Here is a 14,911-nt window from a genome sequence, read left to right on the forward strand (position 1 = left end):
AACTCTTTCCCCATTTATGACAACTGTACTGAGAGTGAATTTTTATACAACCTGTTCAAATTATATTACGACTTAAAGTTTTGCAGAATTAACCGTGTGGCTACTTTGACTGAGGACCAGAGGCACCGCACTGAGCTTCACAACAGCTGTTCAGTGGGTGACATCATGGGGCTACGTCCATGTTTTGTACAGTCTATGGGCATCAACAAGTCCCATATCATCAGCTTGCATACCTTATAGTGCACCTATCTGTGGTAACCATGTCTAACACCTTTGATAGGCACTCTTTCTGGTCCATTTGACAGAAAACCTCTGATCCACAAGATAATTAGATCACCAGAGAGACAATAAACATAACTTCCATTAAAAATCAGGAGAGTTGGTTTTATAATTACTAACTTTGACTTTAGGTTTGATCAAACAAATAATTACATTTTACCTAGATGACAACATTCACTGTCAGTTGAAAGCTTGGTTCACGTCAGAAAAACATCCTCATCTGCTCAACAATAATACTTATTTATACTGAGCTAATCTGCTTTACCAGGACCGTGTGAGGCATGGTTATTAGAAAATCTCATTAACAGTGTCATCCCCCTGGCAACATAAGCAAACAACCTAATAATTGTTATCAGATTCTGATTCTTACATCCTTTGTATCTAATCTCCACCACAGCCCCAACCATCCAGATGAAATATAAAAGCCCACAAAAGCTGTGTTTTAGCATTTTACGGACCTTCTAATGAAATATGATGTTCATCCATTGGCTGTGGAAACAGCATTATAAAGTAGACCGCCATCACTCTGCCTTTCAGTCAACAATAAACTGTTTAACTTTTAACGGCCTCTTAGATTGTTTAACTGATTAACAAGTACTATTCCTCAGCTGATGATAATATCACTATTTTAGTCTCGTTGAGTTGTCTGAAAAATGTGTAAATGGTCATGATTGGTCAATGTTACAACAGAGGTGATTACAGAGAGCTGGACAGGACTGAACAGAGGTTTAAGCAGCTGGTTAAGGCCAGTTTAGAAATGTTGGCATTTCAGTGTGCAGAGGTCTTGAACCTGAAAATGCTAGTGTTGATGTACGTCCTGACATCAGTGTTCTCAGATTTTTCTGTAGAATATCTTAGAAGTGCTCAGTACATGCGCGAACAAATCTTAAACAACAAATCTTCAAAGTGAACTACAATGTATCTGTAAAGAATTTAATAATTAGGCCACACATCTGAAATTATTTCAGAAATGCAGCTTTTGATATCTGAAAACCGAAGGTTACTTTTGCACAAGTCACAGTGCTGTTTTAACATGTGGAAATTCAAGTGCAGATAGTTAGAAGGAAATTACTGATATTTAGGAAACATCACATGAGAAGGAGTAAAGTTGTACTGAATATCAGCACGGTTGTGATTAAGCCCTTCACAGCTGTGCTGATATTCTGTACAACATTACAACCTCGAGTGTGATGTCATTTCCACTAGTGAAAACAAAACAGCTACTTGGATAACTGAAAAGGTGTCAATCCAAAAATGTTCCACGACTACCCAAGTATTCCCAGTATCCCCTACCTAATTGTGTTTATGTGGTTCATTGAACTCCACTCTCCCCCAAGAGTCAACCTTTTAACTTCACACAGTATTCAATTTAGGAAATGCTATACGTTTATTATCTCTTTGTAAGTGTACACATGCTCTGAAACTTCTTCATTCTCATCTACACATTCAAAAAGGCACACTTTGCTCTTATTTGGAAATGTCTGTTTTAAGGACAATGTTGTCAGTCCACTGTCCACAGAGTAAGCCTGTATCATCTGCTCTCTTGACAGAGAACCGATACTGTGTGTCAGGTAACAGGTCATCGATCTGTATATTGTATGATTGGCATGTAGATTGTCTGAACTCTTCATCAGTGTCAAGGCTCTTCACCCAGATCTCAAATTCTTCGTCTGGCACCTCAGACTGCTGACCTGCCACTTCCCAATGCAGATGCACAATGTTGGATGTGACACACAACGCAGACCTGTCAAATATCACTGGTCCCTTGATGATCAGTGATGTAAAGAGTTTTGGTATGTGGGCGGTGTATTCGTGCTGGAGATGGAGCCGCAGCTTCAGTGGGACATGATTCCAGGTTATTCTGCTCTCAAAGTCATTCAAGTACTCGAAGGTTCGCTGAAGCGTCTGCTGCATAGAAGCTGCCATATCACTATCCACCACACAATCCTTGTACTTAATGATGAAGGCCTCCAACTCCTGATGGCCCTCGATGATATCCGCGAAGGCCGTTTCCAGGAAATTCAGGAGGAGATTCACAATGTCAGTGGCATCTTTCATGACACGTGTCAGCCTTTGATGGTTAATAAGACCCCACAGCATGCTGTCAGCAAACTGCAAGGTGGGCTGCTGATGGATTCCCAAGTGGAATGAGCTCCTTTGCATCAGCCGCAGCTTTTCCTCCCCCTCCTGGGAAATACATCACACAACTCATGAGTCTACAGGTGCAACCTATACGTTCGACCTCTCCACATAGACATGATCTCACAAATGTTAAATGGTTTCTACAAAGAACAACCTATTGTATTGCACTGAATGTCGAATTTACAAACAGGCACGAATGATTAAGAATTTGCAACGTTTCAGTTTCTCCTCACTCATCAACTCTCAAAACTGAGTTCCAATTCACTTACAGTCAAACAGGTCAATCAACCTTTATTCGTATAGCACTTTTCATACAAAAAAAAGTAACACAAAGTGCTTCACATAAAAACATAAAAACACTACATACGTTACATTTAATTTCTGTATCATTACAATGTTTTGTAACATGTCTAATGTCTGTTCATGATGAACACCAACTCAGCCACCTGTATGCTATTTCAGGTCTGAATGTTTCATGATCAACATGTCAATGTTTCCATTGTGGCCCATGAAGCTGTGTAGACAGGAATGGCATTGTACAAAAATCACACATTACAAACTATGTGGCCTGTCCATTTTTGCCTTTGACCACCAATGGCCTAAAATGTCATTTATAATATGGTATACAAGCCCAATGACACATGATAATAAACGAATGATAATTCAGAAGTATAATGCTTGCATCCTGTTCTACATTATGGTATACTAACCTTGATGCTGTTCTTAAGTCTGGTGTTGTACAGCTGTAGGACTTCGTTGCGGATGTCTGGGAGCTCATGTATCGTAGGTATGACTTCTTGGGCACTGTACTTGTCTGAGCATGGACAAGCCTGCATGGCTTCATCCATGATAACTGTAACACACAATCACAGCTGTGAGCTGATGCACAGTCAAGAATGTGAGTTATTTCATCTGAAAATGTATTCATAAGGGGAATTTAAGATAATAAATCGATTATAGCCAGCAGTTTTACTTTGGTGTATAAACTAAAATAATAATAAAATAATCATGCCTCCTTATACCAATACTGTCATAGATCCAGGCAACAGCTCACCTTGGAACTCTGGAGGAACTTTTAAACTGGCCCTAGAATTTACAGCGTTTTGGTAATTTGCTCAAATGTTTGCTTTCTTGCAAGGGGAAAACCAAATGCTGTTTATGATTCAAAAGATTAGTTTATGTCTCACGAGTAGCAAGCATTCGCCATGAATGACTGGCTTCTCACAACAATAACAATCAGAAGTAGGCTATTTCAGAAATATCTGAGACAGTGTTTACAGGTATGGGTCATGACTTAAAGAGAAACTGAAATTGAAACGTTGCACTCACAGAATGTTTTTTTATTACCCTGTTAATTAATAATTAACTAATTTAAATACAAAAAATTATGATGAAGGAAAGAATGTATGATCCATGTTCGTTTACATCCCATATGTTATTTACTTGACTGTTATATTTTAACGTTGACCAGCAGAGGAAAATAAAAAATACAGCTAATGAAATCATCACACCTTATCAGTCCTTGTCTGCATTCCAGCTATATACTATAACCACTCCAAAGTCCAACCTCATGCATAAATCCAACAAGCCAATCACACTTAAGGAAAGACAACACATTAAAAAACAAAATATATAATGTTCAATATTCAATATCCTGTCAAAAGGATTCAACATTGCCTAAAATTGCAGACAGTGACACAGAGGCAGCTGTTAAAAACCCTGATGGATGGTGGGAATCTTAGCATAACCACTTGGGAGTTTATTGACTTTTACTGGACGATAGTCAATGATTGAACAAGGCCTAATGACTTCAGCATGCTAGCACACCTGATTCATCACTAAAAATATTACTCCGCCATCTCCACATTGTCACGGCTTGAAAATCTATAACATGTAAACAAATGTAGTAATACATCTGAATTTACAATTTCAGCTTTTTTAATGAATATTTTGTGTGTTATGGAGCTGTTAGACCACCTCAATACAGGTGTGTACCTGGTTAATACAGGTGTGTACCTCATTAATACAGGTGTGTACCTGGTTAATACAGGTGTGTACCTCATTAATACAGGTGTGTACTTCATTAATACAGGTGTGGACTTCATTAATATAGGTGTGTACTTGTGTACTTCATTAATACATGTGTGTACCTCGTTAATACAGATGTGTACCTCGTTAATACAGGTGTGTACCTGGTTAATACAGGTGTGTACCTCATTTGTGTGCAGCACGTTGAAGATTAGACAGTTCAGTGAGCGCAGAGAAAATATTTTTAAAGACTAAAGGTGAACTAAAGTGGATTGAAGAGGAATATTTGGTTTGATTTTGGAAATCATTCCATCGATCATTGTTCAATACATTTTGACTTTTGGACTTTACAACACTGTGGAGTTACTGGAAATGTTTGGATCATCCTCCATCAGCTGTGCCGGTGAGTAGCTGCTAGCTTCAAAACAAATGTGACGTTCAAGGACCGAGGAGCCAAACCTGTCCATGGAAAAATCTCTTTTTCAGCAGATATCTTAGTCACTATAAGACTGAACTAGCAAAGCAGTTTAGTGTTTATTCAGTTTGGGAAACTCCACGATCTCCATACGCTTAGACGGGACTAGAAAGTTTCTCCGTTGCTAGGTCGTTACTAAGACTAAGGATTTAATACAGTAAATATCTTACATATTTACCTTTAAAATAAAAGTTTCTGCCTTTACACTCCAAGAACATAACTTATTGTGTTGTCAACCAGCTGACTAGAGGCTAACATGCTAGTTAGCTCACAAACATTTTTAATAATTCATATCAGAGCAGTGTAAATGACATTATTAGAGTTAATACTTAACAAATACTTGAAGACAATATCAAAGCTCGCAGTTATCCTAAAGTGAACAACCTAGAGCTTGATACAGTTAACTAGCTAATGCTAAATAACACCTGTCAGATTGTTTACAATAAACTACACAATACTCAGATACTAGTATAGTACAGTAGTTTACAGATACCATTACTATTTAACTTATACAACAATAACGTGGCCTACCTATCTTCCTTTGTTTTTCTGAGGCTTCCTGCTGTAGGCCATAGTTTAATGTCAACTCTTGTCTCTATTTAAAATGCTCATTTGCATGGTTACAGTTTCCATGGTTATGGGATAACATCAGAATCCTGCATCACCTTCAGGTTCTGTCAGAAAGTTTCACTAATGGTTGAACAAAACATACCAGTCACTATCACTTTTACCTCAAACACAATCATTCTTTGAAAATGTACCTAAAAGTCATGAGTCAGAGTAGGCCTGGGTGATAAATCGATTTTATCAATTCATTTAAATTCATTATTTAGGACAATGTTCAAAAATTATAATCGATTTTCACTTTAACTAGAGTAATTACGGTACAGCTCCCTCCATTACTTCATTACATTTACTTAAGTAACCTTTTGCATAACTTGTACTTTTAAGAGTATAATTATGAATACAATAATGTAGCATAATAGAACTGTAACTGTAATGGATTGCCTTCATATTCTGCATAACATTCTCTGTGTTTGCCAGATGCACGTACAGTGAATTTGGTTAATATCACTCCTTGCAATAAAAAGTTACAGGGTGCAGTCACTTTTCAGCAGGGCTTCTCCTGCCAAAAAGTGACTACAGATATGTATTACTTTATGTTTATGTAAATGATAAAATGAAAAATGTAAAAATTCATGTTAATTTCACCATGTCACTGTCAAGACAGTGCTTCATTTTCTTGTCACTCTCACCAAGAGAGTCAAGGAAGAGTTCCATGACCTATTGGTCAATAAGGGAAAACACCCCCATGTAAATCTAAGAAAGTCATATTCCTTTATAAATTCAATTAATACAAATTAAATGCCAAATAGATAAGTTACAATAACCATCAGCTTTTTTAACTCATCAACAACATCCAGTGCCCACTCTCATTTAAAATCCAAATGATGTATTTGTACATCAATGGATCCAGCTAAAATCAAAATAAGCCACAAAGTGAGTGACAAGGCCATTTAAAATAATGTGTAACAGTCTTGAAAGAATAAAAGCAACACCTGGAAAGTGAAAGGACATATGAAAAGATGTTTACATGGGGAAGTGGTATGTGAGTTATGGAACTATTCAAAGATTCAAAAGCTATATACATTCACACATATTGTAAATACTTCTGCCAGACTTACAACAATACTGACATTTGTTCATTAGATTTGTACATCACTTATAACTAATTAACAGAAAAAGGTACAGCTACTTTGCGCAGTCTGTCTATTACTCCCTTCAGTTGAAATCACAAACACAAGACATTCCTTTTATGCACGGGCATTTATTTGCACATATTTACACAAATCATAAATTGAGTTTCATATCATACAAAGCATTTTTCAAAGAAAATAAATATTAAATAAATATCTCACAAACATAAAAACACCTTACATAATGTACTCAGTTTGCTTGCAATCTGCTTTGTTTACATACATTGAAACACAGGTAATTAAAGCATCACATCTTAAACACTGTGAACATGATGTAAACATCACTCTACATACCTCTCTGGCCGCGTGAACTCAAGTGGAGTAAGAAAGGAAACTTCAACAGTCGAATCCCATCAAATCTTTTTAGCATTACACTTTTGTCCAGTTGCTAACACACTGAAATGACATGCATAGCACAGATATTTAAACTGATACAGGGAGCAAAACCTCATCTCAAATCTCCAAAACTTTAAACACATTTTCTGCTTTACACACATTTTGCAATTCGAAGTGGCTCTTTTTAAGTGTACTGAACGCGGTTCTCTGCATAAAGGCCAACTAAAGGCCAACTCAAGGCCAACTCAAGGCCAACTCACACCGGACGCGGAACAGAAGCGGAACGGTACCGCCGCGGTCACCGTAGCAAATAGAATCCAGTCTAGTCAATGAGAGCACTCACACCGGGCGCGGATCAGAAGCGTCCCAGAAGCGGCTCTCCGCGCCACGGCGCGAGCTTTCCGCAAGATTTCTATTTCTTCCGCGAGCCGCGGCTGAACCTCGTAAATTTCAACAGAGCACTGCGCACCAGACAGGAAACCGGGCCTTGAATCAACGTAATAAACTTCCGCCCCCTTTCAAAATAAAACACAATACTCAGTTCATGTAGCTTTTTACAACTTCACATCAACGTGACGTCATGACCGGTGGCACCAGGTGATCAAAGATCGATCAAAGGGTCTCAACGAGAGACTAATTGTTGAAGTGGAACAACACACAATCATTTATGACACAACAGATGCTTTTTATAATCTGCTCCACGTCGGAGAAGCAAAGTCAGCTGTTTGTTGTTGTTGTTTTTTTTATACACTGTTTATCGCGGGGTCTCGGGTATGTCCAGGATTCTCGCGTGATCTCATGATCTCGCGTGAATACGGCCGGCTCGCTCCGTTGCCGTTCCGCGGCTGATCCGCGTTCGGTGTGAGTTGACACCGGGCAAAGTACCGTTCCGCTTCCGTTCCGCTTCTGTTCCGCGTTCGGTGTGAGTCCCGTGTCACACCGGACGCGGAACGGAAGCGGAACGGCACCGCTGCGGTCACCGTAGCAAATAGAATCCAGTCTAGTCAATGAGAGCACTCACACCGGGCGCGGATCAGACGCGGATCAGAAGCATCCCAGAAGCGGCTCTCCGCGCCACGGCGCGAGCTTTCCGCAAGATTTCTATTTCTTCCGCGAGCCGCGGCTAAACCTCGTAAATTTCAACAGAGCACTGCGCACCAGACAGGAAACCGGGCCTTGAATCAACGTAATAAACTTCCGCTCCCTTTCAAAAAAAAAAAACAATACTCAGTTCATGTAGCTTTTTACAACTTCACATCAACGTTACGTCATGACCGGTGGCACCAGGTGATCAAAGATCGATCAAAGGGTCTCAACGAGAGACTAATTGTTGAAGTGGAACAACACACAATCATTTATGACACAACAGATGTTTTTTATAATCTCCTCCACGTCGGAGAAGCAAAGTCAGCTGTTTGTTGTTGTTGTTTTCTTTATACACTGTTTATCGCGGGGTCTCGGGTATGTCCAGGATTCTCGCATGATCTCGTGATCTCGCGTGAATACGGCCGGCTCGCTCCGCTGCCGTTCCGCGGCTGATCCGCGTCCGGTGTGAGTTGACACCGGGCAAAGTACCGTTCCGCTTCCGTTCCGCGTTCGGTGTGAGTCCCGTATAAGACACAACAATCTGACATAAAGTCACATGTTTGCAATTTCAAAACATGCCATTTAAAATGACACTACATGAGCTCATTGGACACTATGGCTACGTTTACACGTAGCCGGGTATGTTGAGAAACGAATATTTCCCTCCCTCCGTTTTCCAAAATAACATCGTGCACATAGCATCGTTTTCAAAAAAGTCAACCCGCATAAATACGCCATCGAGCGCCGTCATAACTACGCCAAGCCTGTGGGCGGCAGTGTAGGAAGAAGGCGAATCCTCTGCAAGCCAATCAGAATAATGCTTCCATGAGCATCGTCATAGCAACAAGTAAACATTGGTCGCACTTTTGGCGCATCCGCTGCCTAAAACTCCGTTTATCTCAATTTACATGCAAACGCAAAACCGGAGTTTTCCAGAATCTCCACTCTAGCCGGACTTTTTAGAAAGATTCGTTTTCAGAGGCGAATTCACCGTTTGCGTGTAAAAGATAGGTACAAACGAAGGGAAATGTCTCCGTTTTTAAAAATACCCGTGTACGTGTAAACAGGGCCTATATGTGCCACCTGGCCAAACAGGTGTTATGTAATTGTTAACACTTCAATCAGGAAGTAAGCAATAAAAGACCATAGGTGAGCATCTTTGGAAGACATTGTTGAGAGAGGAAGAGGAAGAGGGAGGGGAGAGTGAGAGGGGGAGGAAGAGTGAGAGGTACGGGTAGAGCAGTGTTGTCACATTATTTTGCTTTCCTCTTTATTTTTTTATGTATTTATTTTTTCTGACATTTTTTCTGCAATTGTATTTGTCAGCTACGGAGCCCCTAAAGGGACATGGGGGGAAAAAAAGTGAAACGTTTCTAGTGAGCACAAGATACTTTCTCGTGCGCACCAGAAAAGTATCTCGTGCTCACGAGAAACCTTGGGTTAAGCACAGGCAGCTGGAGAGAGGGCTGGCTCAATTCGTGGCAGCGGCAGCTAGTAGTGGCATTTAAATGCCGCGACGGCTGCCAGTGTCTGAGACAGCTGCCACTGACCTGCCACGGCAGCTGCTGGTGTTATGGGCATCTGTTTTTAATTTTATTTTATAACAGTCGTCAGGGTTGTATTAGCCTCGTTGGTAATAGCTAGTTGGTATTACGTGAGTTCTGCATTAATTTGCGAGGTTTTAATTAATCTCTCAACTGCTGCGTGTGTGTGTGTGTGTGTGTGTGTGTGTGTGTGTCACGACAGTTGCCGGTATCTGAGGCAGCTGCCACCGCCTTAGCGGCAGGTCCGTAGCAGCTGCGGTTGAGAGAGATGTTGAAAGATGAAAAAATCAATGCAAATGCTAATACAGAAATCACGTGATGGTAATGTTACTTCCATCAAGTCCAATACAACAATGACTGTTTTATAAGATAAAAAATCAAAACAGATGATCAAAGCATCAGTAGTTGCCGTGGCAGGTCACCTGCGCCACACAGCGGCAGCAGTGGTAACTGCCCCAGACACCGGCATCACTGCGACACAAATCCCAAGTACCCCTGGCTGCAGCCCGCAGATCGAGGCGTGCCTCAACGTTGAGCCACGCCCCCAACGCTTGACTCCTTTCCGGGGGCCATCTGGTGGCGGAGACTATGAACGGCAAGTGGCCGCTCTGTGGACCGCTAAAGAATATTGTGCGCAGACGAAGACGACATAAATCAGTTTGCAAAATCTTTTTTTTTTTGTTTTGACGTGCTATTTTGTGATATATGTGACAGGCAAGGGGCAAGGAAGTAACATTATTTTATTTCTGAAACAGGTTAAGCTCTGTATGTATTTGCGTTCTACACTGTAGTCAAGCCAGTAGCTCCAACATTGCAAATGCAGATAGATTATAGACTGCAAATAGACGTAGATGATTGAGAAAGTCAGCACTAACCTAATACAGAATGTGGAAAAGTCCAGTTTTCAAAACAAAGCACTGCCTAAATTTCATGAAAAAGCTGTGTCTCATAAAACAAGTGTTGTACTATGCTCCTACACCCATTTTTAAATATGAGAATTTAGCTTAATAGCTTCGAGGTCGTGTGACAACCCTGTTGTTGTTGAGCCATTTCTCTTCCTTTTCAGTCTACAGGAAGACCGTGAGGCATTCTGCACTGAAGTTATGGACACGCGACATTTGCAGGCATTTTCTGCTTTTGAAGTGTAGGCTACTGTCTGTGTCTTTTGTTTCCTGTTTTACTCCTCTTTTATTTTGAAGTTCAGTGTTCAGTGTTCAGTGTGTTCAACTAAGGAATAAAATATATGCACTAAATGTAACACCTGAAAACCTCCCAGTGTATATATTTGTCTTTTTTTAAACTATTACAAAAATAAATAATAGGTCATTTTATATATATAGATATAACTATATTGTGTAAATAAATTTTTAAATATTATTTACACAGAGCCACCAGATGGCCCCCGGAAAGGAGTCAAGCGTTGGGGGCGTGGCTCAACGTTGAGGCACGCCTCGATCTGCGGGTTGCAGCCAGGGGCTTCCACAAATCGCGTAATGGAAATGCCAATAGCAGGGACACAACACTGACGACTGTCTTATAAAATAAAAACAAATGCCCATAACAGCAGCAGTTGCGGTGGCAGTGCCAGACACCGACACACACACACACACACACACACACACACACACACACACACACACACGCACAGCAGCAGGTCAATGGCCTCAGACACCGGCAACTGTCGTGACGCACACACACACACAGCGGCAGGTCCGTGGCAGCTGTCTCAGACACTGGCAGCCGTCGCGGCATTTAAATGCCACTACTAGCTGCCGCTGCCACGAATGCTTAACCCAAGGTTTCTCGTGAGCACGAGATACTTTTCTGGTGCGCACGAGAAAGTATCTTGTGCTCACTAGAAACGTTTCACTTTTTTCCCCCATGTCCCTTTAGGGGCTCCGTAGTCAGCTCACTGTTTTGTGAGCATATTTTAGTTCACTCCAATGTAAATATATCCTCTGTGCATACGTTGCACTGACCTGTTTGGTGAAAAATAAATAAAATAAATATTTCAATAGCACATGTGTGTATCTGCAAATATTTCTGTGCATGTGAACAATCTGAAGAATTCTCTACAGTTTGAACTATGTTAGTATGATGGCAAAGCATACTAAAGATGAGAGTGCTTTTCATTATGCCCAACAGTGTGTAGCTGGTTAGACAAAAATCTACGAATATGAATGAAGTGTGTGTCATCTGGTGCAAAAGTTTGATTTTGGTTGCAGTGCTTCATTTTGTGTGATATATGAGGTGTTTTACAGTTTGAGTGTGTGGTTTGGTGAATTGTGTTAGTGTTTTCATAAAACCAGCCTAGTTTGTAAAATTGTGTTTAAGCAAATGGAAAAAAAACTGTATTAAGCAGCTTCATAACGTCATCTCAATAATGACCCCACCCCTCTACAACATAACGACATTAGTTCCACTATTGAATACACATCTTTCCCTGTCTGTGCATGAACTTAAAATATATTATCAACAAAAAATATGATCTTTTTAAAGTAAATTATTTAATTATTGACTCAAAAGTATAAAATGAACTTATTAGTTATATAACAATATAACTGTCTCTAATGGCAGCTACACTGTCGCTGTTGTTCCATATGTCTGTTATCCCATATGTATCAACAACAAATGCCTTATAAGTGTAAGCATTGATAATCTGTGATGACATGACATAAGACCAAGGTTTAGTTACTCTATATTCAATCTTAAAAATAAAAGAATTTTACTCACTCTCTAACTCCTTATTTGGAGCTGTCCTGGCAACGTCCACAGAAAAAGACTAGGGTCCCACTTTGGCCAAAACGATATACGGATCCTTTCCACCCCCTGCATCCATCACATCTGTGAAAAAATGATGATAAGTATTCTATATTGAATAGATTTAATTTCCAGAGCAGACTATGATTGATCATCATAATGACTTGGAATAATTCATTATACATAAAACACAGGCAGTAATATACAAGATACATTTATCATCTAGCAGAGCTTTTTTGTAATTATGATAAACTACCGCGTTTGTGAACGCTTATTTTGTATTTGATCAGGTATACTTAAGTATAGTGAACGCTTATTTTGTATTTGATCAGGTATACTTAAGTATAGTTTCACAGAGTGATTCCAAGTAGAAAACCAAGATAAAGGTGAATATGGAAGAAACTTGAATGCATAACAAATGTAGACAGCAAAGTGCCTAAAGAAAGAGTTTTTTTTTCTTTGCTTAAAAGAATTTGCCCAAATCAACTGCGTCTGAGGCAGATTAACTTGTAATCTGTGTATATTTGAGCTGCTAAACATTTGTGTAATTAGATGTCTTCCCAAATATATTGTCCCGTGAACTTCAATGTTTTACATAAAACATACATTTATCAGTGGCAGCTGAGAAGGATGTGGAGGAGGTGGGGGTGGCTTTGGTGGTAGAGGCAGCCGAGGTGGCAGAGGCAGGGATGGTGGAAAGGTGGAAGCAGAGTTGACGATCTTGTGTGGAATGTGTGGCGTTCCCTCCACATGAATTTTTAAGTAATCAGTGCTGATCTTTTTAAAAATATGACCCTCCTCATTCGAAAGATCTGCACTTTTATTTTGGAGTGCCACAATAGTGAAAGGCCCCAGGTAATCAGGGTCCAGTTTTCCTTCCTTTCACTGCTGGCTCCTTACATTTTGCCTCCACACCTTGTCACCCACCTTGAAATTTGGAGGTCTTCTTTCTATTTGCAATGGAACCTCGAGCAGCCTGCAAGCCATCACTTAGATGGAGGATGTCATCTGTCATCATCATTTTCCACCATGTTTTCCACACAGCTGTCAACCTTTTCAAAAAGAGTTTTATAAGCATTAAAACATAGTACTTGTAAAAATTTAGAAACATCTATAAATTAAAGCTACTAGTTACAACAGAAGATACCATATATTCTGTGTGGACCTGTGATGGGTAGTGGACTTCCCTGCCAAACATCAAATAAAACTGTGAAAATTTGGTGGTTAGTTGTGTTTTGGTACTTCGGGTGTTTGTCCCATGTATCAGGCCTGTCTCCCACCAGTTTTCTAAGTGCTCTGAAATGCAATAGGAAAAAGAACTGGATTTTTTACAACTGCTTAAAAGTATTTGCAAAACTATTAGAATAAATGTATATGTACATGTATATATTTGTTGAATGTCATTTTGTGATGACCTTCAAATAATAGTTTGCTATATATTCACACATCAATATGAGGAGATGGTGAAAATGTATAAAAAAAATTCATGCAAGCCAGCCCTATGCAAGAAAATAAACTTAATATGCAACTGCATTTTACTTACCTTTGTATGGTTCCATTTATTTTTTCAGCAAGAGGGGCACAAATTGAATTTGGAAAATAATAGTGATGTTTTACAATGATTGGTGTATTCTCTCCTCATTTATCACAGTTCCACTGGCCACCATTATTATTATTGATTTTAAAACTATAGTGCACTTAAGAACTTCATAGGTGAATTGCGCCCCGGGTTTTCTTTTGCCCACAGTGTGCCCCAGTCCTGCTGGCATGAAAGTTTTGAATATTTCTTAAACTTTATTAGGCCCACACACCACCTCAGTGACATTACCCTTCTTTTTGTAGAATATTTTTTCATCTTTGGGAATAAAACAGGGTACATTTGTATAGATTATTAAATAAAAAGCATCAGCTGAGAAACAGACCAAGACACAGCCTCCAATACATCCTATTTCCACATCAAAACAAAGGGTCAAAAACACAAAGAGCAGTCCAAAAGCAGGTAGATGCACAGACAAAGGGACAACAGAAGGCAAAATCCAAACAGGCAGGGTCACAGTCCCTTGACTAATCTCACCCTTATCCCTCCCTCTGGAGCAGTGGTTCTTAACCTGGGTTCGATCGAACCCTAGGGGTTCGGTGAGTCGGTCTCAGGGGTTCGGTGGAGCCTCCGCCCTGGAATTTTTTATACCATTTGTTACAACATATCTTTGTGAGCAATCGTTTTCGAGGATGCTGGACATAAAAACTAAGAAAAGGAACAGACTTTGCTGTGATAATGACATGAGACTGGCACTTGCCAAGGTGAAGCCAGGCATATCTGAACTGGTCTCTCAAAGGTAACAGCAGAAGTCACACTGAGGTAAGTTGTTGTGAGTTCATGCACTGTGTTGGTTTTGTTATTTGAACAAGGTGATGTTAATGCACGGTTCATTTTGTGCACCAGTAAAAAAAATCATATTTTATTTTTTACTAAAGAAGGGTTCGGTGAATGAGCATATGAAACT

General features: G+C 39.8%; 1 protein-coding gene across 2 annotated transcripts; it reads right to left on the reverse strand.

Annotated features, from left to right (window-relative positions):
- Positions 1 to 1,642: 1,642 nt before the first annotated feature.
- Positions 1,643 to 5,573, reverse strand: LOC104935844 (uncharacterized). 2 transcript variants are annotated; one of them, XM_019269175.2, is made up of 3 exons: positions 5,456 to 5,573; positions 3,132 to 3,274; positions 1,643 to 2,466 (listed from the first exon to the last, which is right to left on the reverse strand). In XM_019269175.2, exons 2-3 carry the CDS (start codon positions 3,267 to 3,269, stop codon positions 1,747 to 1,749), a joined length of 858 nt encoding a protein of 285 aa, XP_019124720.1. In that variant the 5' UTR covers positions 3,270 to 3,274; positions 5,456 to 5,573; the 3' UTR covers positions 1,643 to 1,746. The 2 variants fall into 2 exon arrangements, with proteins under 2 accessions (XP_019124720.1, XP_027131758.1); XM_027275957.1 differs by lacking the exon at positions 5,456 to 5,573 and adding an exon at positions 3,933 to 3,950.
- Positions 5,574 to 14,911: the final 9,338 nt, after the last annotated feature.

Source organism: Larimichthys crocea, unplaced genomic scaffold, assembly GCF_000972845.2.
Source record: "Larimichthys crocea isolate SSNF unplaced genomic scaffold, L_crocea_2.0 scaffold269, whole genome shotgun sequence".
Classification (NCBI taxonomy): Eukaryota; Metazoa; Chordata; class Actinopteri; family Sciaenidae; genus Larimichthys; species Larimichthys crocea.